We start from the raw sequence: 18,928 nt of genomic DNA, 5'->3' as shown, positions 1-18,928 counted from the left end.
GAGGCTCCGTGTGGACACTTCTAGACCCTAGAGCCGGGGTGCCCAACCTTCTTGGCACCAGGGACCAGTTTTGTGGAAGACAGTTTCTCCACGGACGGATGTGGGGGATGGTGTTGGGATGATTCAAGCACATTACATTTATTGCGCACTTTATTTCTATGTATTCTTTATTACATCCGCTCCACCTCAGATCATCAAGCATTAGATCCCAAATGTTGGGGACCCCTGCTCTAGCGAGCTCTGAGAGCCCCAGGAGCAGGAAACCCAAGGTAAAGGGCATATCTGCCTGGGGTTGGGTCAGGAGGTTCCTAGGGGCTCAGCCTCCCACCCAGAGATGCTGGCTTCAGCATCCCAGCTCCTCCTCACCCACCTGGAAAGAGAATGAAGACTCCTCTGCCTCCCTCCCCAAACCTGTCAGCTATTTCTCTGCATGCATCCTGGGCAAAGCTGGCATCCACTCCAGGACACCTCCTAAGAGCACCCACGCATCCGCCATCCCACCCTCTAGGCTGAGGTGATGTACCCACAGTCCATCCCAGGCAGGCCTCTGTTACCACTCTTCACCCAGCCCCCGGTGTTACCTGATTTGTCTCCCCCATCAGCCATGAGCTCCTGGAAGATAAGGTGGGCTGGTCCAGGCCGAGTCTCCAGCACCCCACCAGGTGCACCAATACCTTCACACATGAATGGACGAATGACACTGATGACATTTAAGGTTCCGGGAGCCTAGGATCTAAACGACCTTATTTTATAGATGAAGCCTCAGGGGTCCAGAGTGAAAAAGGATTGCCCAAAGTCATAAGCAAGTGGGGAGCGGAGTTTAAAAGGTAAGTTTGGATCACAGCAGCACTATTCACAACACCCCAAAGGTGGAAGCAATCCAGAAGTCCATCAGATGATGAATGGGTGAAATGTAGTTTGCCCGTGGAGTCGGATATTTATCCAGCCGTTAAAAGAAATTAAGTACTGACACATGCTACAGTGGGGATGAACCTAGAAAATGTTGTGCTGAGTGAAAGGATCCAGACACAAAAGGCTACAATATTGTAAGATCCATTTAGTTGAAATACACAGAACAGGCAAATCTGTGAGAGACAGGAAGAGGATTAGTGGTTGCCAGAGGCTGAGGGAGTGGAGGATGGGAGGGACTCCTTAAGGGGTACCGGCTTTTCTTTTGGGGGCAATGAAACTCTTCAGGAACTAGATGATGGTGGTGGTTTCACAACATTATGGATGTAATAAGTACCCCGGAACTGTATGTTTTGAAATGGTTTAAATGGTGAATTTTATGTTATGTGGATTTTACCTCATTTGTCATTTGGGACCAGATCAGGTAACCATCAGCTGGGTCTACTGTCTGTTCCTCAAACATAGGCCACTAATCACCCTTCCTACAACAGAGCTCCTCAGCCCAGGGACGCGGGAGCCCGGGGCCCCTCTTGCTTCAAGGGAAGCCCCACCCGGGCGGCAGGATTTCTGCTCAGGTGCCTCTGCTGTGTCCTGCCTACATCACTTCCCCAGCCTACTGACTTACATTAACTGCTTCCAGTTAATGCCAAATACACTATCCATCTCGCGCTTCTGGGATGCTCTCCTGTTTCTGCTTGCACCATGAAAGAACTTCTTTTCCTTGTGACCCCTCATCCACCTAGAAACATCCTTTAAGAACTGGCTGCTATCTTCCCCTTGCCGAAGACATCCCCTCTACCCCCTCACCCCAAGCTGAGCTCCCCAAGGTACCATGTGCATGCAGCCTATTAAAGCAGGTGTGGGAGCAATCGTGTTTGCCTGTGCGTCTCCCCAGAAGACTGGGGGTTGCAGAGGGAAGGGCCTGGCATGTTCACCACTGTGTTCCTAGTTCTGCTGCCTTGTTCCCCGAAGCTGCTCGGTGAGCGCTTGTTGAATGGGGCAGTGGCTTTGGAAAGGTTCTTTCCCCTCCCAGACATTCTCCATCGGTGAGGGAGGGATAGGCCAGGTGATCTCCAAGTCCCTTTATCTCGGGAGTTCTCTGGTTTCTAAGAGTAGCAGTGAGGGGCCAGTCCAGCAAGTGGCTGCCTGTGGTCACAGGCCAGTTTTCTTCACCTGTGTCCCCGGCTGGTTGAAGTGGATAAGGGGAGAGAAGGAGCCTGCAGTAATCCACAGCAAGCAGCTATTTCTGCTCTTGGCTGGGAGGAAGGAGGACAGTGCCCAGACACTGGGCTTCTCGAATCAGCCTGAATGCACCAGCTCTTCCCTTTGGAAATCTAATTCAAACCCTCCCCTGAAGAGCCTCGACATGCAGGTTTTGGCGAGGTTGCCTGGAGTCCTTCGACTGCAGGGCCCAGAGCAGGCTCTTGCTTCATTGTCCTCTCCAGATGAGAGGTGCTACTCTTTCTGCTTTCCTGATGATGAAATTAGTCATTTTCTAGGAAGCTTATTTATAGAGTCTGTTGCACACATGCAGGGCTGAGCTATTCTGAACACGACTCGAGGCCTGGGAGGCTTGAGGTGTGAAAGCAGCTGTGAGTCACTCTTGGGTCCCCTTGCAGAGGTATCTGGATATACCTGGGTTACCTTTTTGCACTGAGCCAGGGCTCAGGCCCTTGGGGCTAGCCTCCAGCCAGGGTGCTCTTCAAGGTAAAGAAAGCAAAAGCTCTGGATCAGGAGGTAGGGGGTAGGTGTTCTCCATCCCCAGCCGTTGGCTACCCACTCAGCATGTAACCTGGGGCCAGGCAGACCTCCCTTCTGTGCCTTCATTTCCTGCTCTGCTAAACGAGAGGGCTTCCGGCTGCGTGATACTGGTCTGCTGTGGACTGCAGCAGGGGAGAAGGGTTCCAAGTGCCTGCACGAAGATCTGCCTTCACAAAAGCAGCTCAGATAGTGGCCATGTTTGAGGGGCCTGAGGTTTTTTTCAAGAAGGTCAGGGCAACGTTCACTTATTCAACGAGTGTTTGTTTATGTATTGAACACCCGCTATGAAGCAGGCACCAGGCAAGACTTTCAAGCTACAGTGATAAGTGAAACCCGAATGGTGGTCCCTGCCCTCATGTCACTTACAATCCAGTGTTAGACAAATAATGGCATAAGGTAAAATGAAATTTTAAACTCTGTCAAAAGCTGTGAGTAAAAAGTAATGGGAGGTAGACCTTGGGGAGCGGGGAGTGGGGAGCTCTCCAGGCAAGGAGAAAAGCATATGCAAAGGCACCGTGTAGAAAAAAAGCCTGCCCTGATGTAGCTAGAGTGCAGAGGTTTAAAAGGAAAGGGGCATGAAATAAGGCTGGAGGGATGAATGGAGGACAGAGCATTCAAGATCTAGTAAACCATATCTAAGGATTATTGTCTTTGTTTTGAGTGTAATAGGATGTCATTCAAGTATTTTTTAAAAGAAGCAAGTTATATGGTAAGTGTGAAAGAGTTGATTCTAGCTCAGACCTGCCCTATCCAGTTGCACAAGTTGTAAACTGCACAACCTACGAAGCCATATATATAAGAACTATACGGAGAATGTTTCAGAGGCCAGCCTGAGTGGATCCCAGAGACCAGTTAAAAGACCACCTCTGTAATCTAGGCAAGAGATGCTGCCCTGGACCACAATGTAGGTGGCAGAGAGAGGGGGAAAAGTGGAGAGACTCCAGAGACATTCAAAGGGCCTTGAAGATAGCACTCGTCTCTCTGCAGGAGAGCCGGGCCCTGGGGTTTTGGATTCTCAGAGATCCTGCCAACTGGAGTGAGGAAGGAGTAAAACAGTTGCCAGTTGAGAGCAGAAGGTGTCAGAATCAGAAGGGACATCTGTACCCCGACCTCTTTGCCCTTCACTGTTTCAGATTTGCAGTCGGGCCTGAAGTCGGCCTCAGGACCCATCCAAGAGGCAGGATTGCAGGGCTAGTGGGTGGAGAGGCAGCTGACCTCTTGAACTTCTTGGAAGTACTATGCTAGCAAGGGAGTATTAAAGTTTCTTTTGGCTGCCAGTGTCAGAAATCAAATCCCACCATCTTAAGCTAAAATATTGGAATTTATTGGAGGGATCAAAATCACTATAGACAGTAACTGCAGCCATGAAATTCAAAGACGCTTGCTCCTTGGAAGAGTAGCTATGACAAACCTAAACAGCGTATTAAAAAGCAGAGACATTACTTTGCCAACAAAGGTTTGTTATAGTCAAAGCTATGGTTTTGCCAGTAGTCATGTATGGATGTGAGAGCTGAACCAGAAAGAAGGCCGAGGGCTGAAGAATTGATGCTTTCAAACTGTGGTGCTAGAGAAGACTCTTGAGAGTCCCTTGGACTGCAAGGAGATCCAACCAGTCAATCCTAAAGGAAATCAACCCTGGCTATCCATTGGAAGGACTGATGCTGAAGCTGAAGCTCCAATACTTTGGCGACTTCATGCGAAGAGCTGACTCATTGGAAAAGACCCTGATGCTGGGAAGACAGAAGGCAGGAGGAGAAGCGGGCAACAGAGGATGAGATGGTGGGATGGCATCACCGACTCAAAGGACAGGAGTTTGAGCAAGCTCCAGGAGATGGTAAAGGACAGGGAAGCCTGGTGTGCTGCAGTCCATGGGGTCGCAAAGAGTCAGACACGACTGAGTGACTGAACAACAATTGGAAGGATCCTGGGGCATCTGATGGTCTTAACAGGCATGTTGCTCGGTGAGGGTTCAGGATGAGCAGGAATGAAGCAGCTCCAAGGCCCTCAGCAACAGATGTTTCTGGACCTTCTCTCCAGGACACTGTGGCTACTGTGGTTCAGCCCCCAGAATACATTTGAAAAGTGCAGGGAAGAGGTTCTGATTTTCCCAGGCTGGTGGGCTTGTCCAGCGGTGGATCAGTCAGCTACTGCTAGGGGTCGGATACAAAGGGCAGGCAGAGCCACTGGAGCCCACGCTGCACCGCAGGCCCTTCCCAAAGCGGGGGAGGCCCTGAGAGCAGAGCAGTTATCTCAGGACATGTCAGACTGCAGAAACTTCCTGAAAAATGAAAGGGAAAAGGGAGAGTCGTGTCCAGCTCTTTGCAACGCCACAAACTGCAGCCCACCAGGCAACTCTGTCTGTGGGATTCTCCAGGCAAGAATACTAGAGTGGGTAGCCATTCCCTCCTCTGGGGTATCTTCCCAACCCAGAAGATACCCAGATGGTATCTTCTTTACCGTCTGAATCACCAGGCAAGTCCACAGAAACTCCCTGGGGTCTGGCTAATCTCCAGCAAACTTCTTCCAGTTTACTGGGTAAAGGAGAAACTCCAGACTCCAGCATAGTCCTGAAAGGTACCCTGATAAAGAGAGTTTTTTGATTTCAGAAGGAAATAGAACATTTAGAATATGCAAATACATTGACAGCTACTTTTTCTAGCTATTTCTAGAGAAGAGTTTTGCATACCACTTTGTACTGCCTGAGCCACAGAGAATGTGTAGGACATGGGGGAGGGCTGGACACAGACTGTATGTCACCCGGATCCCTCTTGACCACCCATGGTTCTAATCACAGAAACCAGGAGGCAGAATGGCACAGCAGTTCTGATGTGAGCCCGGAGTCCTAGACTGTGATTTCATACCCTGCTCTCCCCGAAGGTGCTGTGGGACCTGAGGCAGGTTACTTAATTTCTCTGAGCCAAGTGGAGTGATCCCTAATTCATGGGGTCCTGATGAAGACTCAGTGTGATAAAGTTTGTAAAGTGCCTTGCATGAAGCAAGCCCTCCTTCTGTGGTAGAGATATGGTGCTGGTGGTGGTTTTAGTGATGCTGCTGCTGGTTATTCCACGTGGAAGACACCTGCAAAACTCTGCCCCTGCCTCTCCAGCTTGACCCCTCCGTAGGTTGGTCTTCTCCTGAGGTCCCCCTAATGGGACAGGGTTATTCCTAAGGACCCGGTGCAAGAAAGGAAGGCTGTTTCTCTTTGCTCAGGGTTTTGTCTTGATCCCCTGCTCATCAACAGTCTCACCTCCCATTTTTCGTCCTGCTGCAGGAGTGAGAGAGAGAGAACCACGCTGCTGATGACTCCGAAGGAGGGGCCCTGGACATGTGCTGCAGCGAGAGGCTGCCCGGTGAGTCCTCCCAGCACCCAGGTGCTCCCAGAGCCCTGAATGGAGGCAGCGAGCCCCCCAGGGCCCTGGGGCTGGAGGAGAGCCTGGGTGGCTGTGAATCAGCTCCAGAGGAGTGACTCGGCTGGTCTGTAGGTCTTCGTTGCAGTGAAGATTTGTTTTCTGAATCCCTAATGTCTCTCTGATACCGTTTGGAGCTGCTCTAGGCTCAGCTGCAGGGAAGAGCAGGCAGCTGAGGGTGAGTGGGGAGGGTGGAGAGATGGGTGAAGAGCTATAGGGAGTCCAGACTTGACTGGGACATGACCACTGGCCAGTGGTGTACTGGGCAGACTTTGCAAGGTAAGATGAGGAAATACAGCCTTACCGTGGCATGAGTCAAGGGTAGGGGGGACGGTGTGGAGAAACTCCTTGACAGGGCTGGGGAGAAGCCTGGCTGTGAATGCTTGAGTCCCATTGACTGCTCTTGCGTGGAGTGTGAACCATGGCCATTGCTGTCATCACACAGACATTACCAAGGCACTCCTGCCCATGACATGGCAGCCCGTCCCAGTTAGAGACCAGATGCCCAAGTCATGATAAACCGCCTTGGAAGGAAGGAAGGAAGGAGGGTGGGGGGAGTTTTTTGTGTGCTTTTACCTTTTATGAAAGTTTTTATTGACTTTTTCCCTCCTAGTAACAAATATCCATTGTAAAAATATTAGAAAATAAAGACAAGTTAAAAAAAAAAGGAAAAAAATCACCATGATCCTATCACACCGCATACATTTTCATATCTCCTTTTCCAGAAGTGTTACTGTTAATTACTCAGTCATGTCTGACTCTTTGCAACCCCATGGAATAGCCCACCAGGCTCCTGTGCCCATGGGATTTTTCCAGGCAAGAGTACTGAAGTGGATTGCCATTTCCTCCTTCAGCAGACCTTCCCGACCACAGATCGAACCCAGGTTTCCTGCATTGCAGGTGAATTATTTACTACCTGAGCCACCAGGGAAGCCCCTCCCTTGCCAAACCTCTTTGTTAAGGAAAAATCAACAGCTTTTGAATTCTAATTTTGAAGTCTCAGACCTGCTCAGTTCAGCTCTGTCACGTCTAACTCTTTCTGACCCCATGGACTGCAGCACGCCAGGCCCTTGTCCATCACCAACTCCCAGAGTTTACTCAAACTCATGTCCATTGAGTCATCCAGCCATCTCATCCTCTGTCATCCCGTTCTCCTCCTCCCACAATCTTTCCCAGCGTCAGGGTCTTTTCCAATGAATCGGTTCTTTGTATGATGGTGGCCAAAGTATTGGAGTTTCAGCTTCAGCATCAGTCCTTCCAGTGAACACCCAGGACTGATCTCCTTTAGGATGGACTGGTTGGATCTCCTTGCAGCCCAAGGGACTCTAAAGAGTCTTGTCCAACACCACAGTTCAAAAGCATCAATTCTTCGGCACTCAGCTCAGACCTGTAGCTTGTCAGAAACCTCATGATTGGTAAGGAAACTTAGAGTATCGAGTCTTCAGCGACCCTCTTTAAGACAGACAGAAAATAACTAGGTGTGACTCTAAAGCCGTGACTGTTTAAGCAGCTGTTTTATTCACACCAGGAGCTGGGGCCCCAGGGGCTGATGAAGTTCCTCCAGCCTCCTAATGAGCAGTTGGCCCTTTGACGTAATTCATACCTTGTCCAGTAGGGGGTGCCATTGCTCAAAACACTTTTGATGCCCTGTTCACATGGGCTAGGGTGGATGCCATCTCCCCAGAGTCCTTGTGGGAATCCAAAACAGCTATCTTGAGGAAAAGAATTCTCCAAAGGGCTATAAGAGCAGTCTACAAACATCGGAAAGGCTGTCTTGTGAAGGGGACAACATATCCATTCTGTATGTCTCAGTAAGAGGGCATAAATCCAATACATAGAAATTAAAAAAAGAGGCCTTGTTGGCCCACAGGCTACAGAACTTTCTTTTTGACTCTAAATGAAATCCGGTCATGGAACTTGATAATTCAAGACAAAATGAGTGTTCCGTCACTCGAGGCATTCAAGTATTGTCTGGACAGACGTGGAAATTTCCGCAAAGGGTGGGAGGTCGAGATGACATCACAAGTCCTTTCAACTATTAAACAGTTCTGTGATTCAGATATGAGTCATAGAATTCAGAGATGATTCCACAACCAGGGATGGCCCCACTGGCTAGAAAAAAATCCACAGAAAATAGGACATAGTGTATAGGAATCCAGAGTAGCATCGTGTGGAGGAAAGAACACCGGGTCTGGCCTTAGAATCCGGCTGTTCTGTATACAAGCTGTGTGTTTATGGACAAGTCACTTAACCTTGCTGGTCCTCTAGTCCTTTGTTTGGGAATGGAGACAACAATATGTACATTTATCCTCACCAGGATGAAATAAATGTAATCACATGAGCAGTCATTCCACAAATACTTGTTGAGCACCTACTGTGTGTCAGATGCTATGCTAGGAATATAGTGGAATGTGCTAGGAATAACAAACATAGTCCTTGCCCGGCTTTGAGCTGCTTCTAGAAGATAGCATTTAGCCACTGCAGAGAGGCTGCAGTAATAAGCATGATGTGTTCCAACCCTCTTTCCCATTACCCCCCAAAAGCCAGCAACCAGCAGAGAATGGAAGGGGAGTAGTGATCACCTCCACAGGGCCAGCACATTGCCCGCCTGGTGCCAGGCACTGTACTAAATGCTTTTACATGTACGCCAAGGGGCGGGGACACCAGCTGGGTATGTGAGGAGTCAGCTCCTTCCTGACACTGTCTACTGGGAGAGAGCATCAGATCCCACAGGTAAAGGGCTCGAACCGACCAGTCGGCCCTCCACTTCAGATGCCAGTCGCGAGCCCAGGTTGTTACCTGTGCTTTTCTGTGACCCACCAGCAACTGGAGGTTCCAACAACCCCCTCCAACTCAGGACACCAGCCGCAAGTCCTGAAGGTCACCTGTACTTCTGACCTATGATTGGCTATATATCAGAGTTTCCCACAACTCCCCCCACTCAGGTTTGCTAGAATGGCTCTCAGAACTCAGAGAAACATTTTTAGATCCCCAGTTTATTATAAGAGGATAGTAAAGGATACAGAAGATGACCACCCAGACCGAAGACAACGCGTCGGGCAGGGTATCAGGAAGGGGCTCGGAGGCCCCATCCTCTCCCAGCACCACTGTCTCCACGTCCGTGTATTCACTGACCCAGAAGCTCTCCAGGTCCTGTGCTTTTGGATGTTTCCCGAGGCTGTATTACATAAACATGATTGATTAAATCATTGGCCATTGGTGAACGATTCCATCCCCAGCCTCTCTCTCTTGAGGTTGGGCCTGGGACTGGAAAGTTCCAGTGCTCTAATCACACGGTTCTCCTGGCTGCCAGCCCCCACCCTTGGGTGGGATCCAAAAGTCACCTTCCCTGAAGCATTTTCAGGAACTAAAGATGTGACCAAATATTATCCCATTGCTATTCTAGCTCAGGAAATTCCGAAGGTTTTGGAAGATGTGAGTTAGGAACTGTGGCTCAAGGCCAAGTGTATATGAGAAATGTATATTTTGGTCATCTGAATGACCAATTATAAATTTCTTATGCATCGTAATATTGTAACATATCTCACTCAATCCTCTCTGCTGCCCTAGGAAGTTCAGTTCAGTTCAGTGGCCCAGTCATGTTCGACTCTCTGCCACCCCATGGACGCAGTATGCCGGGTTTCCCTGTCCATCACCAACTCCCGAAGTTTGCTCAAACTCAGGTCCATCAAGTCAGTGATACCATCCAACCATCTCATCCTCTGTCGTCCTCCTCTCCTCCTGCCTTCAATCTTTTCCAGCATCAGGATCTTTTCCAGTGAGTCAGTTCTTGGCATCAGGTGGCCAAAGTATTGGAGCTTCAGCATCAGTCCTTCCAATGACTGATTTCCTTGAGGATTGACTGGTTTGATCTCCTTGCAGTCCAAGGGACTCTCAAGAGTCTTCTCCCACACCACAGTTCAAAAGCATCTATTCTTCAGCACTCAACTTTCTTTATAGTTCAGCTCTCACATCCATACATGACTACTGGAAAAACCATAGCTTTGACTAGACAGACCTTTGTCGGCAAAGTAATATTTCTGCTTTTTAATATGCTATCTAGATTGGTCATAGCTTTTCTTCCAAGGAGCAAGCGTCTTTTAATTTTATGGCTGCAGTCACTATCTGCAGTGATTTTGGAGCCCAAGAAAATAAAGTCTGTTGCTGGTTCCATTGTTTCCCTAGGAAACAATGATTGCCCTGGGAAATCAGATATTATTTGCTGTCCCCCATATCATAGAAGAAAGGAGCTTTCCTGGTGGCTAAGACAATAAAGGATCTGCCTGCAATGCAGGATACCTGGGTTTGATCCCTGGGTCTGCAAGATCTCCTGGAGAAGGGAATGGCTACCCACTCCATTATCCTTGCCTGGGCAATTTCATGGACAGAGAAGCCTGGTGGGCTACAGTCCATGGGGTCGCAAAGAATCAGACACAGCTGAGCTACTAACACTTTCACTTGTCTCGTAGAAGAAGGGACCAGGGTCCAGAGAAGTTAGAGAGTCTGTCTAGGTTCGTTTAGCCAGTGTTTGGTAGAGGGAGGCTTCACTCCAGGCAGTTTCTTTCCGGAGCCCAGGAGCCACTTCCCCATTCTGTTTCCTTGTCACCATTAAGCCATCATCTTCTCCTGACACCTTGCGGACTGAGGCAGAAATAACTAAGATGTGTATGTCTCCAGGGAGGAGTTAGGAGGAGTTGGGTGACGTCACCATGTCTGTCTCCATCTGTGCTCTTCCTCTGGGAAGCCTGCCTGCCAGGGCCCAGGCAAGTTATGTGCCCCTCTAGACATCTTGATTGATACTGAAATAACTTTTTGTCTGTTTCCTCCATGGGGCCATGAGCTCTTCGAAGGCAACTGCCTCTCTCTTCCGTCCTCCGTGGCAGCATTTATTCACTCATCTCTTCATCCGTTTACTCACTATTCATTGACCACCTCCATGTGCCGGGCACTCTGTATGTACTAGAGATTCAACAGTGAGCCAACCTGAGAAAATTTTACCCCTCACGGGACGGGATCGTGAACTAGTTAAGAGCAGGCATTCTGAACCCAAACGTGGCTCCACCGCTGGGGTGATTGTGGGCAGGCTACTTAACCTCTCAGCGCCTTCCATTTACAAAAATGGCAAGAATAATGTTCACTCCTATGTGGAATTGTTGGAGAATGAAATGAATGAATAGAACTCAAAACAGTGCCTGGAATGTAGCAAGTATTATATAAACATTTGTGGGACTTCCCTGGTGATCCAGTGGCTAAGAGTCCAGGCTGTCAATGCAGGGATCTGGGTTCGATCCCCGGTCAAGGAACTATGTCCCACATGCTGAAACTAAAAAAAAATTCCACGTGCTGCGGTAAAAATTAAAGATCCTACGTGCTGCAGCTAAGACTTGGCACAACCAAATAAATAAATAAATAAATGTTTTTAAAAAATACATAGGCATTGCTATTAAGGTAAAGATAGACAATAAATAAGGAAAATATATAGTAGGGAAGATGGTGATAGTGTTATGGAGAAATTAAAACCAAGAAAGGGGGGGTTGGAAAGGACTGGGACTCAGGGGGTGGGGTGGGATGAGGCTTGGCATTATAAATAGGGTAGCCCTGAAACCTGATAAGGAGTCAGTCAGTCAGTTCAGTCGCTCAGTCGTGTCTGACTCTTTGCCACCCCATGAATCACAGCAAGCCAGGCCTCCCTGTCCACCACAAACTCCCGGAGTTTATTTCCACAGTTTTCATCAGCCAAAACCACTGACCTAAGCTTCCACTTGGACCTAAAAGGAGATGGAGATACACAGGCCCAGAGACTTGGGACATTGGGCCTTTAGAATGAGCCCACAGACGTAGCAAGCAGTTGCATAATGATGGTGTAAAAATACAGCCCTTGAGTAATCTCTTCCCCTCCCAGCTGTCTTCCCCACTGGGCAAGGCTAAGAGGCAAGGCAGAGTGAGGACCAGCCATGCCTGGGTGACTCACTTATTCCTACACGCGATGCCAGGTGGGAGCGACACGGCCAACATTCCCGGGGCCGCGGTCACCCAGACCTGAGCTGGCACCAAGCAGGTCATCCAGTCCTCCCAGACTGAGATTTCTGGGTGAAAACATCATCAGGCATCGCCGACACCTGCAGGCAGCCCACAGCTGCCCCCGGGACAGGCACACTCGCTCACATGCCCGGAGGCGTTCCATGCAGGCGCACACGTGCTCGTGTTTGCTCTCACTTGTCATAGCCTCATGCTCATGTGTTCACGTGCACGTCGTACCCACACTCAGTCCTCTGGGCACACGCAGCTCCCACACCTGTGAGTCTTTTCCTCTCGCACACCCAAGACCTCTCAGGTCCATCGCCCTGTCATCCAGCCCTTTCCACTAGAGATGCTGCTTAGAGGCGGACACACTTGCTTGTTCACTGTTTCCTCTTTAGGTCTCCTTCTTTCCTGAAGCCACTCCCCCTTCTCCTGCACCTGCAGATAAGCAGGCTTGTTCCTTCCCTCTGCTTCTCCACCCTGTCCCCAGCCCTCACAGCATGCAGTTCCCAGGTGCTGAGGTGGACAAGGGCGTGCACACGCTCCCCTGTGTGCACGTGCACACATAGGTTTTTTCCCAGCGTGCGCACACTCTTCTCCACATGCTCACCCTCCTCTTGTACTTCCCTGTCGCTTGCTCACTTCCTTGCTCATTTACTTGCTCACAGTCACCCAAACACATTTATACATGCAAACTCACACTCCCCAATCCCCCTTCTGTGCGTAGGTGTTCACATTTGCAAGCCTGCTGATGCTGGGGCCTCGGCTCCTGCCGAATAGCACCAGTGCAGGCCTGGCCTGGCCTGGGACCAGCAGCTTCCTCAGGGGTGTGGGGCAGAGGAAAGAGGTGAATGAGACAACAGTAGGGGCTTCACTGGCTTCCCTGGTGGCTCAGTGGTAAAGGATCCGCCTGCCGATGCAAGAGACACGGGTTCGATCCCTGATCCCTGATCCCAGAGGAGCCCTCATGCCGCAGAGCACTCCACAACCATTAAGCCTGCACTGTAGACCTGGGGAGCTGCAGCTACTGAGTCCAAGCACCCTGGAGCCCATGCTCCACCACAAGAGAAGCCACTGCAGTGAGAGACCCACACACCACCACTGGGGGGTAGTCCCTGCTTGACACAGCCAGAGGAAAACCCACGTAGCCACAGAAACCCAGCACAGTGAAAAATAATCAAAGAGAAAGTTATTTTTTAAAAAAGACAACAGTAGATGCTGACGGTGGCATGATGTTACCGTGCGTTGTTCACAGCACCTCCAGCAGGCAGCTTCACGGGCAGGCCTGTTCCTGACGTTGGCAGGGACCGAGGTCAGACCGCAGGTGGGGCACCACCCCCTGCCCAGTCCTGCAGTGAGGGCCCTCGTGTGCATGCGCAGGGGCACGTCAGTCCGTGCATGCAAGCATGGTCCACACTCCACCCTGCTAGCTGACCCTGGTCACCCCTCAGACCTAAAGATACTCTTGGGGAAGGCCCTGTCTCCCCTCAGAAGGATGTTCCTGCCTTCCTGAAGGCTTCAGGCCACTTGAACAGAGGGTCCTGGGGTCCTTACCTTCAAAGCATGGCCTGAAAAGAGGGGCATGGGCACATCTCCTGGGCCTGGTGGACTTCTTATCTCCTGGGGAGTGGTGTGGCCAGAAGGGAGGGAGCACAGGGTCCTGCTCAGCCTGGCAGCCTGGGGCTGACCCAACCCCAGGGTTTTTTTTTTTTTAAGCTGTGTTGGGTCTTCATTGCTGTGTGGTCTTTCCTCTAGCTGCAGCAAGTGGCAGCTACTCTCTGGTTGTGGCCTCTCATTGCGGTGGCTTCTCGTGCCATGGTACACAGGGCACCCGGGCTGCAGTAGCTGTGGCTCGTGGGCTCTGTACTTGCGGCCCCCGGGCTCTAGAGCATGGGCTTAGTAGTCGTGGTACACAGGCTTAGTTGCTCCGTGGCACACGGGATCTTCCTGAACCAGGGATCAAACCCATGTCTCCTGCACTGGCAGGCGGATTCTTTACCACTGGACCACCAGGGAAGCCCCAACCCCAGGGATCTTAACAGGAGTTGGTTAATCCTGCAGGGGCATCTATGGAGACAGTCACCAAGGCGTGGAATCTCCCTCCAGAGAGCCAATGAAATTACTGACGGCTTGTTGGTGAACCAGTTCAGAGAAAGAGAAACTCAGGGGTCCTTGGCAGTCAGCTCCGTTTCAGTAAGTCTGAATCGTGGCGGAGTCCTCTCTCTACAACTCTCCCAGTTCCAGGATGTGGACAGCTTGAAGGGTCCTCTGCTTTCGTTCATTCTTTCCACTCTGGCCCTTGGCCCCACTTCCAGCTCAACTGGTTTCATTTAGACTTGGGAAAGTCTAAGGAGAGGTTAATGATGGTTGGTAGCTTTAGAATACTGTCAGGCATACTCCCCTGTGTGCGGCCTGGTTATCCTCAGAGGTCCTCACAAGGCCCCTCTCTGGTTTCATTCATTTATTTCTGTCTTTTGCCTCCCACTGCCATGTCCCTTCTCCCTGTGGTTAATGTTTCATGTAGTTAATGATGTTTCATGAGTAGTTTGTTCTTTTGTTTCTGTGTGCTATTGCAGAACAGGGGGCAATATTGTGTGCATGTGTGTGTACTTTAAATTTGTGTCTGTGGCATTCAGTCTCATTCTTTTAGTCAGCAGCCCTGTTTCTGAGCTCCTTCCACAGTGACGTGTGTCCTCTGACCCTTTGCCTCCGAGACCTGCAGTGTATTCCCCAGTGTGTCTCTGGCTCTGCACATGGCCCACCAGCGCCCCCAAGGATGGGCGTGTAGGGGCCCGCCTCCTCCCACCCCACCGCAGGTAGCACAGGAGGGAACTTCAGCTCATGTGTTTCCTGGGACGGTGTAAGGATTTTTTTCTTTCTCTCTTTCTTTTTCTTTTTTTTTTTTTTGAGCAGAAGCTGTCATTTCCAGAGTTTTCTACTTCCCAGATTGGTTCCAGCAGTGAATCTGAAAGAAACCGGAACACAGAAAACCAGGAGGAAGTGGTGTGGGTGGAGGCTGGGGAGATACACAGGAGCATGCTGGGCCATTGTAGATGGCCATGGCAGGGATCCGGGTCCTTATCCCAAGAATAAGGGGAAGCCATTGAACAAAACTACAGCAAGGGCTCGGATTTGTTTGCTTTTTTTTTTTTAAAGGAAACAGTGGATCTTTAGTGCTAGAAGGACCCTTAGAGACCGCTCGGCACACTCTGAATTTACAGTAGACCTCTGAGGGCCCACAGAGGCCATGAGATGCCCAGGGTCACACAGCCCACTAGTTAACAGAGCCAGAACTGCTCCCCAGACCCCCTGATACTTGGCCAGTGTTGTGAGCCTTCCTGGTTGCCAAGGGCTATCTGAAGGCAGCAGCCTCTGCTGGGCTGGGGTTTGTTATCCTATCTGTCCCTGGACGGGGGAGGCAGGATCTTGGGTCGACCTTGCTCACCCCCTATCCCCTGGACTTTCTAAGACCTCTGAGGGCACTTACCAGGACCCACCAAGGAACCCCAAGTCAGGACCCAGCCTCCTGCTTCCAGGGAGGGAGGCCCTAGGCTATCAGACACCCACAGACGGCCCTGTGAAACATCGCTTGCTGGCTCAATGAGTGAGAACCAATACAGAGGGTTAAAGATATGCACGCCAATCCTGGTTCTGCCTTTTACTCTCTAGACCTCAATTTCCTCATCTGTGAAGTGGGAGCATGGAGCAAGAGGCTCTCCCAAGTCTGTCCCCCACCTCACTCCATGTTGCTGCTTTAGTCTCAGGCACTTGGAACCTCTGGTACCCACCTCCCAGGGCCTTTCCATCTGTTCTTTTAGTTCTCACCATGGGCTCGAGGGAGGAGGGCACTGCACCCTCAGAGTTTCATTGACCCTTTTCACCCTTGTACTTCTGGGCCTCCGCTCCAGAGAGGCACAAAGAACCAAGCCTTTGTTTGCAGCAACAAAGCTGTTTGCAATTTCAGATAGAACCGTTTTATTATATCCCATCCAAAGAGTACTTGAGTTGCCTTTTGTTTTGGAAGCTTGTTAGCATTTCAGATTTAATTAACTGACAGAGACAAAGCTGCCCCATTTCCGCCACCCCCAGCCCATGCCCACTCCATCCACCGACCCCAGGTGCCCGCCGGCAGCCTCAAAGCCCCTGCCCACGTGGGGTGCAGGGCCCCCACTGTCCTCCTGAGGGGCTCACCTGGCAGATGAAAGGAAAGTCCTTCTGCCTACCCCTCGTGCTCCCCTCCCATCTTCCCCTTCCTCTCTAAATTCTGCTGTTTACTGAGTGTTCACCGTGTGCCAGGGACCAGGCGAAGCATGGGGCATTTTTTTACCTGATAGCATCCTCAGACCCCAGCTAGCAAGGCTTAGGGATCTGTTGTACAGAGGAGAGACTGAGTCGCTTCCCCAGGGCCACACAGGCCATCAGTGGCACCATCAAGCTTCAAACCTAAGTCTGGGTGACTCCAGAGCTTTTGTTGGGAGTCCCCACAGAACAAGCTTCCTGTCCAGAAACAAGCCCCTTGTAGGGACTGCAGGGGCTGCAGTCCTGACTGGGTGGGGCCAGGGCCAGGAGCTGGTTCTTGTTATTGCCCTTTACTGCACTTCGCTTTTTCCAGCTTTTCACGAATTGAAGGTTTGTGGCAACCCTGTGTCAAGCAAGTCTGACAGTGCCGTCTTTACAGCTGCATTATTTTTTAAAGTTGTACATTGTGGTTTTTTTAGATATAATGCTGCTACTGCTGCTGCTGCTAAGTCACTTCAGTCGTGTCCGACTCTGTGTGATCCCATAGACCGCAGCCCACCAGGCTCCCCCGTCCCTGGGATTCTCCAGGCAAGAACACTGGAGTGGGTTGCCATTTCCTTCTCCAGTGTGTGAAAGTGAAAAGTGACAGTGAAGTCGCTCAGTCATGTCTGACTCTTAGCGACCCCATGGATCGCAGCCTACCAGGCTCCTCCATCCATGGCATTTTCCAGGCAAGAGTATTGGAGCGGGGTGCCATTGCCTTCTCCGAGATATAATGCTACTGCACATTTAATAGACTTTAGGAGAGTATAAACGTAACTTTGTATGCATTGGGAAACCAAATAATTAGTGTGACTTGCTTTATTGCGCTATTTGCTTTATTGCAGTGGCCTGGAACTGAACTCATAGTGTCTCTGAGGTACTTGGAAATCTGCTTCCCAAGAGCAGCCACACGTTGGTCGTATTCTCATCTCTTGATGGGTCCCCTTCCCCTAGCACAGCCTCCTTTGGGGTCTGCAAACAGCACTCATCCTCCTGCCCCTCTAGCCTCTACTCCCTTCCTCCCCACAGTGAGGAAGGAGCAGCAATCCTATAAGTAAGTGTCCATGTCTGAGGTTTCAGACACAGTGATGGGCTGTGGCGCCAAGCACCATTTCCCACAGGGATGAGGCCACACTTGTGAACGCATGGAGGGTCAGGCATGCATTCTTAAGAATGCCCTGGTAAGGAGAGCAGATCACCAGAGCTAGTCTCATCTGGTGGGTTGGTTTGTGGTATGGGCTTTGGCTGCAAGCTGCCTGGGTTCTAATCTTAGCGTCTGCCCATTGTTAGCTGACCTCAGCCAAGTGACTTAGCTCGCATGTGCCTCAGTTTCCTCATCTGTAAAATGGGAGTGAGAGCAGTACCTCCTAGGACTGTTGGAGATTAAATGGGTTAATATACATGAAACACTTAGAACAGCGCTCACATGTGGTGAGCACTCGGTAGGTGTTAGCCCTCAGGGGTCCTGGCTCTGCCTGCGGCTGGCTGCTGACCTACGGCAAGCCACTTTCCCTCTCGGCCTCAGTTTCCCCATTTGAGAAAGCAGCGGACTAGACCAGATGCCCCTCAGGGCCAGTCAGGCTCTGCCCATCAGTGGTTCTAGAAGCCCTGGCCAGGCTAAGCGTGGTGTTCTGCTGGTCAGCAGCCCTGTGACTGTGTGGGCATGGTGGGGAGGTCCTTCCTGGCCACGTTTGGGAAGGGAAGAAAAGCTGAATGGGCCAGGAGCTCCCTCCTCATGTCAACAGGAACAGGCTGAGGCAGCCTCCGGCTCCAGTCCTGGTGGCTGGCAGCTGGCAGCTCCAAGGATGAGTCACCAGCAGGAGCAGCCGTGGGTTCTTAGGCTCAGGTGTTGCCAGCTCCAGGGCACACCCTGGCTGCAGAGTTTGGTGGTGGGACCTGGGTGCCAGGTGACAGGAGAGGGGTCGTGGTGTTTCCACGTGCCAAGTAAACTCCAAGGCCATTTGCCTGCATGCCCTACCCAGAGCCCCTAGAGCTTTGGCCCAGGGTACAGAGCCCCTGCCTTCCCATGCGCCTCCCTTTCATATGACGCAGGCTTTGAGGAACCATCAGCCAGGATCAGGCACAAAAGCCACACCACCACCCCCATGCTGCTGGTTAGGGTTCAAGGATCCCCCAGACACAGGGACTCCCTCTTTCCCTCCCAGGTTCTCACCGTCTCCCCGCCTTTGCCGTAGTGACCCTTTCCTGAGAAGCAGTTTGGGAAAGCAGAAAGATCAGTGGGTATCAGGAAGGCCGGGGTTTGCCTCTTGGATCTGCCTGTACTTGGGCAAGCCACTTGAGCTCGTTCAGCCCAATTTCCATGCCTGAAAAATCCCCTTCACCCTATGCAGGAGGCAGGCCGGCGAGGAGCCGGGTGTTCTGTCGCTGTCAGCAAGCTGCCTCTGAGTCAGGGCTCTGTGCCTGACAGAGGAGCTATACCTTGCTGTGAACTACTGTAAAGCCAGTGCTTGACACCAGCACCCGCCTCTCACCGGCAGAACGGGGCTGGTGATGCTAATGCCTGCCTCACGGGGCTGCCAAGAGGAGCA

At 51.0% G+C, this 18,928-nt stretch overlaps 1 protein-coding gene across 1 annotated transcript in view; it reads left to right on the top strand.

Moving 5' to 3' along the window:
* The window catches only part of PTPN5 (protein tyrosine phosphatase non-receptor type 5), a 54,938-nt gene that overhangs the window by 17,067 nt on the left and 18,943 nt on the right, over positions 1 to 18,928 (top strand). Inside the window, exons 3-4 of the mRNA XM_061158389.1 lie at positions 755 to 827; positions 5,942 to 6,020. Coding sequence (XP_061014372.1) covers positions 5,996 to 6,020 — 25 coding nt within the window. The 5' untranslated portion in view covers positions 755 to 827; positions 5,942 to 5,995. The remainder of the gene's footprint in view (positions 1 to 754; positions 828 to 5,941; positions 6,021 to 18,928) is intronic.

The sequence above is a fragment of the Dama dama genome, chromosome 2 (genome assembly GCF_033118175.1).
Source record: "Dama dama isolate Ldn47 chromosome 2, ASM3311817v1, whole genome shotgun sequence".
Classification (NCBI taxonomy): domain Eukaryota; kingdom Metazoa; phylum Chordata; class Mammalia; order Artiodactyla; family Cervidae; genus Dama; species Dama dama.
This window is presented reverse-complemented; position numbering and strand designations above follow the sequence as displayed.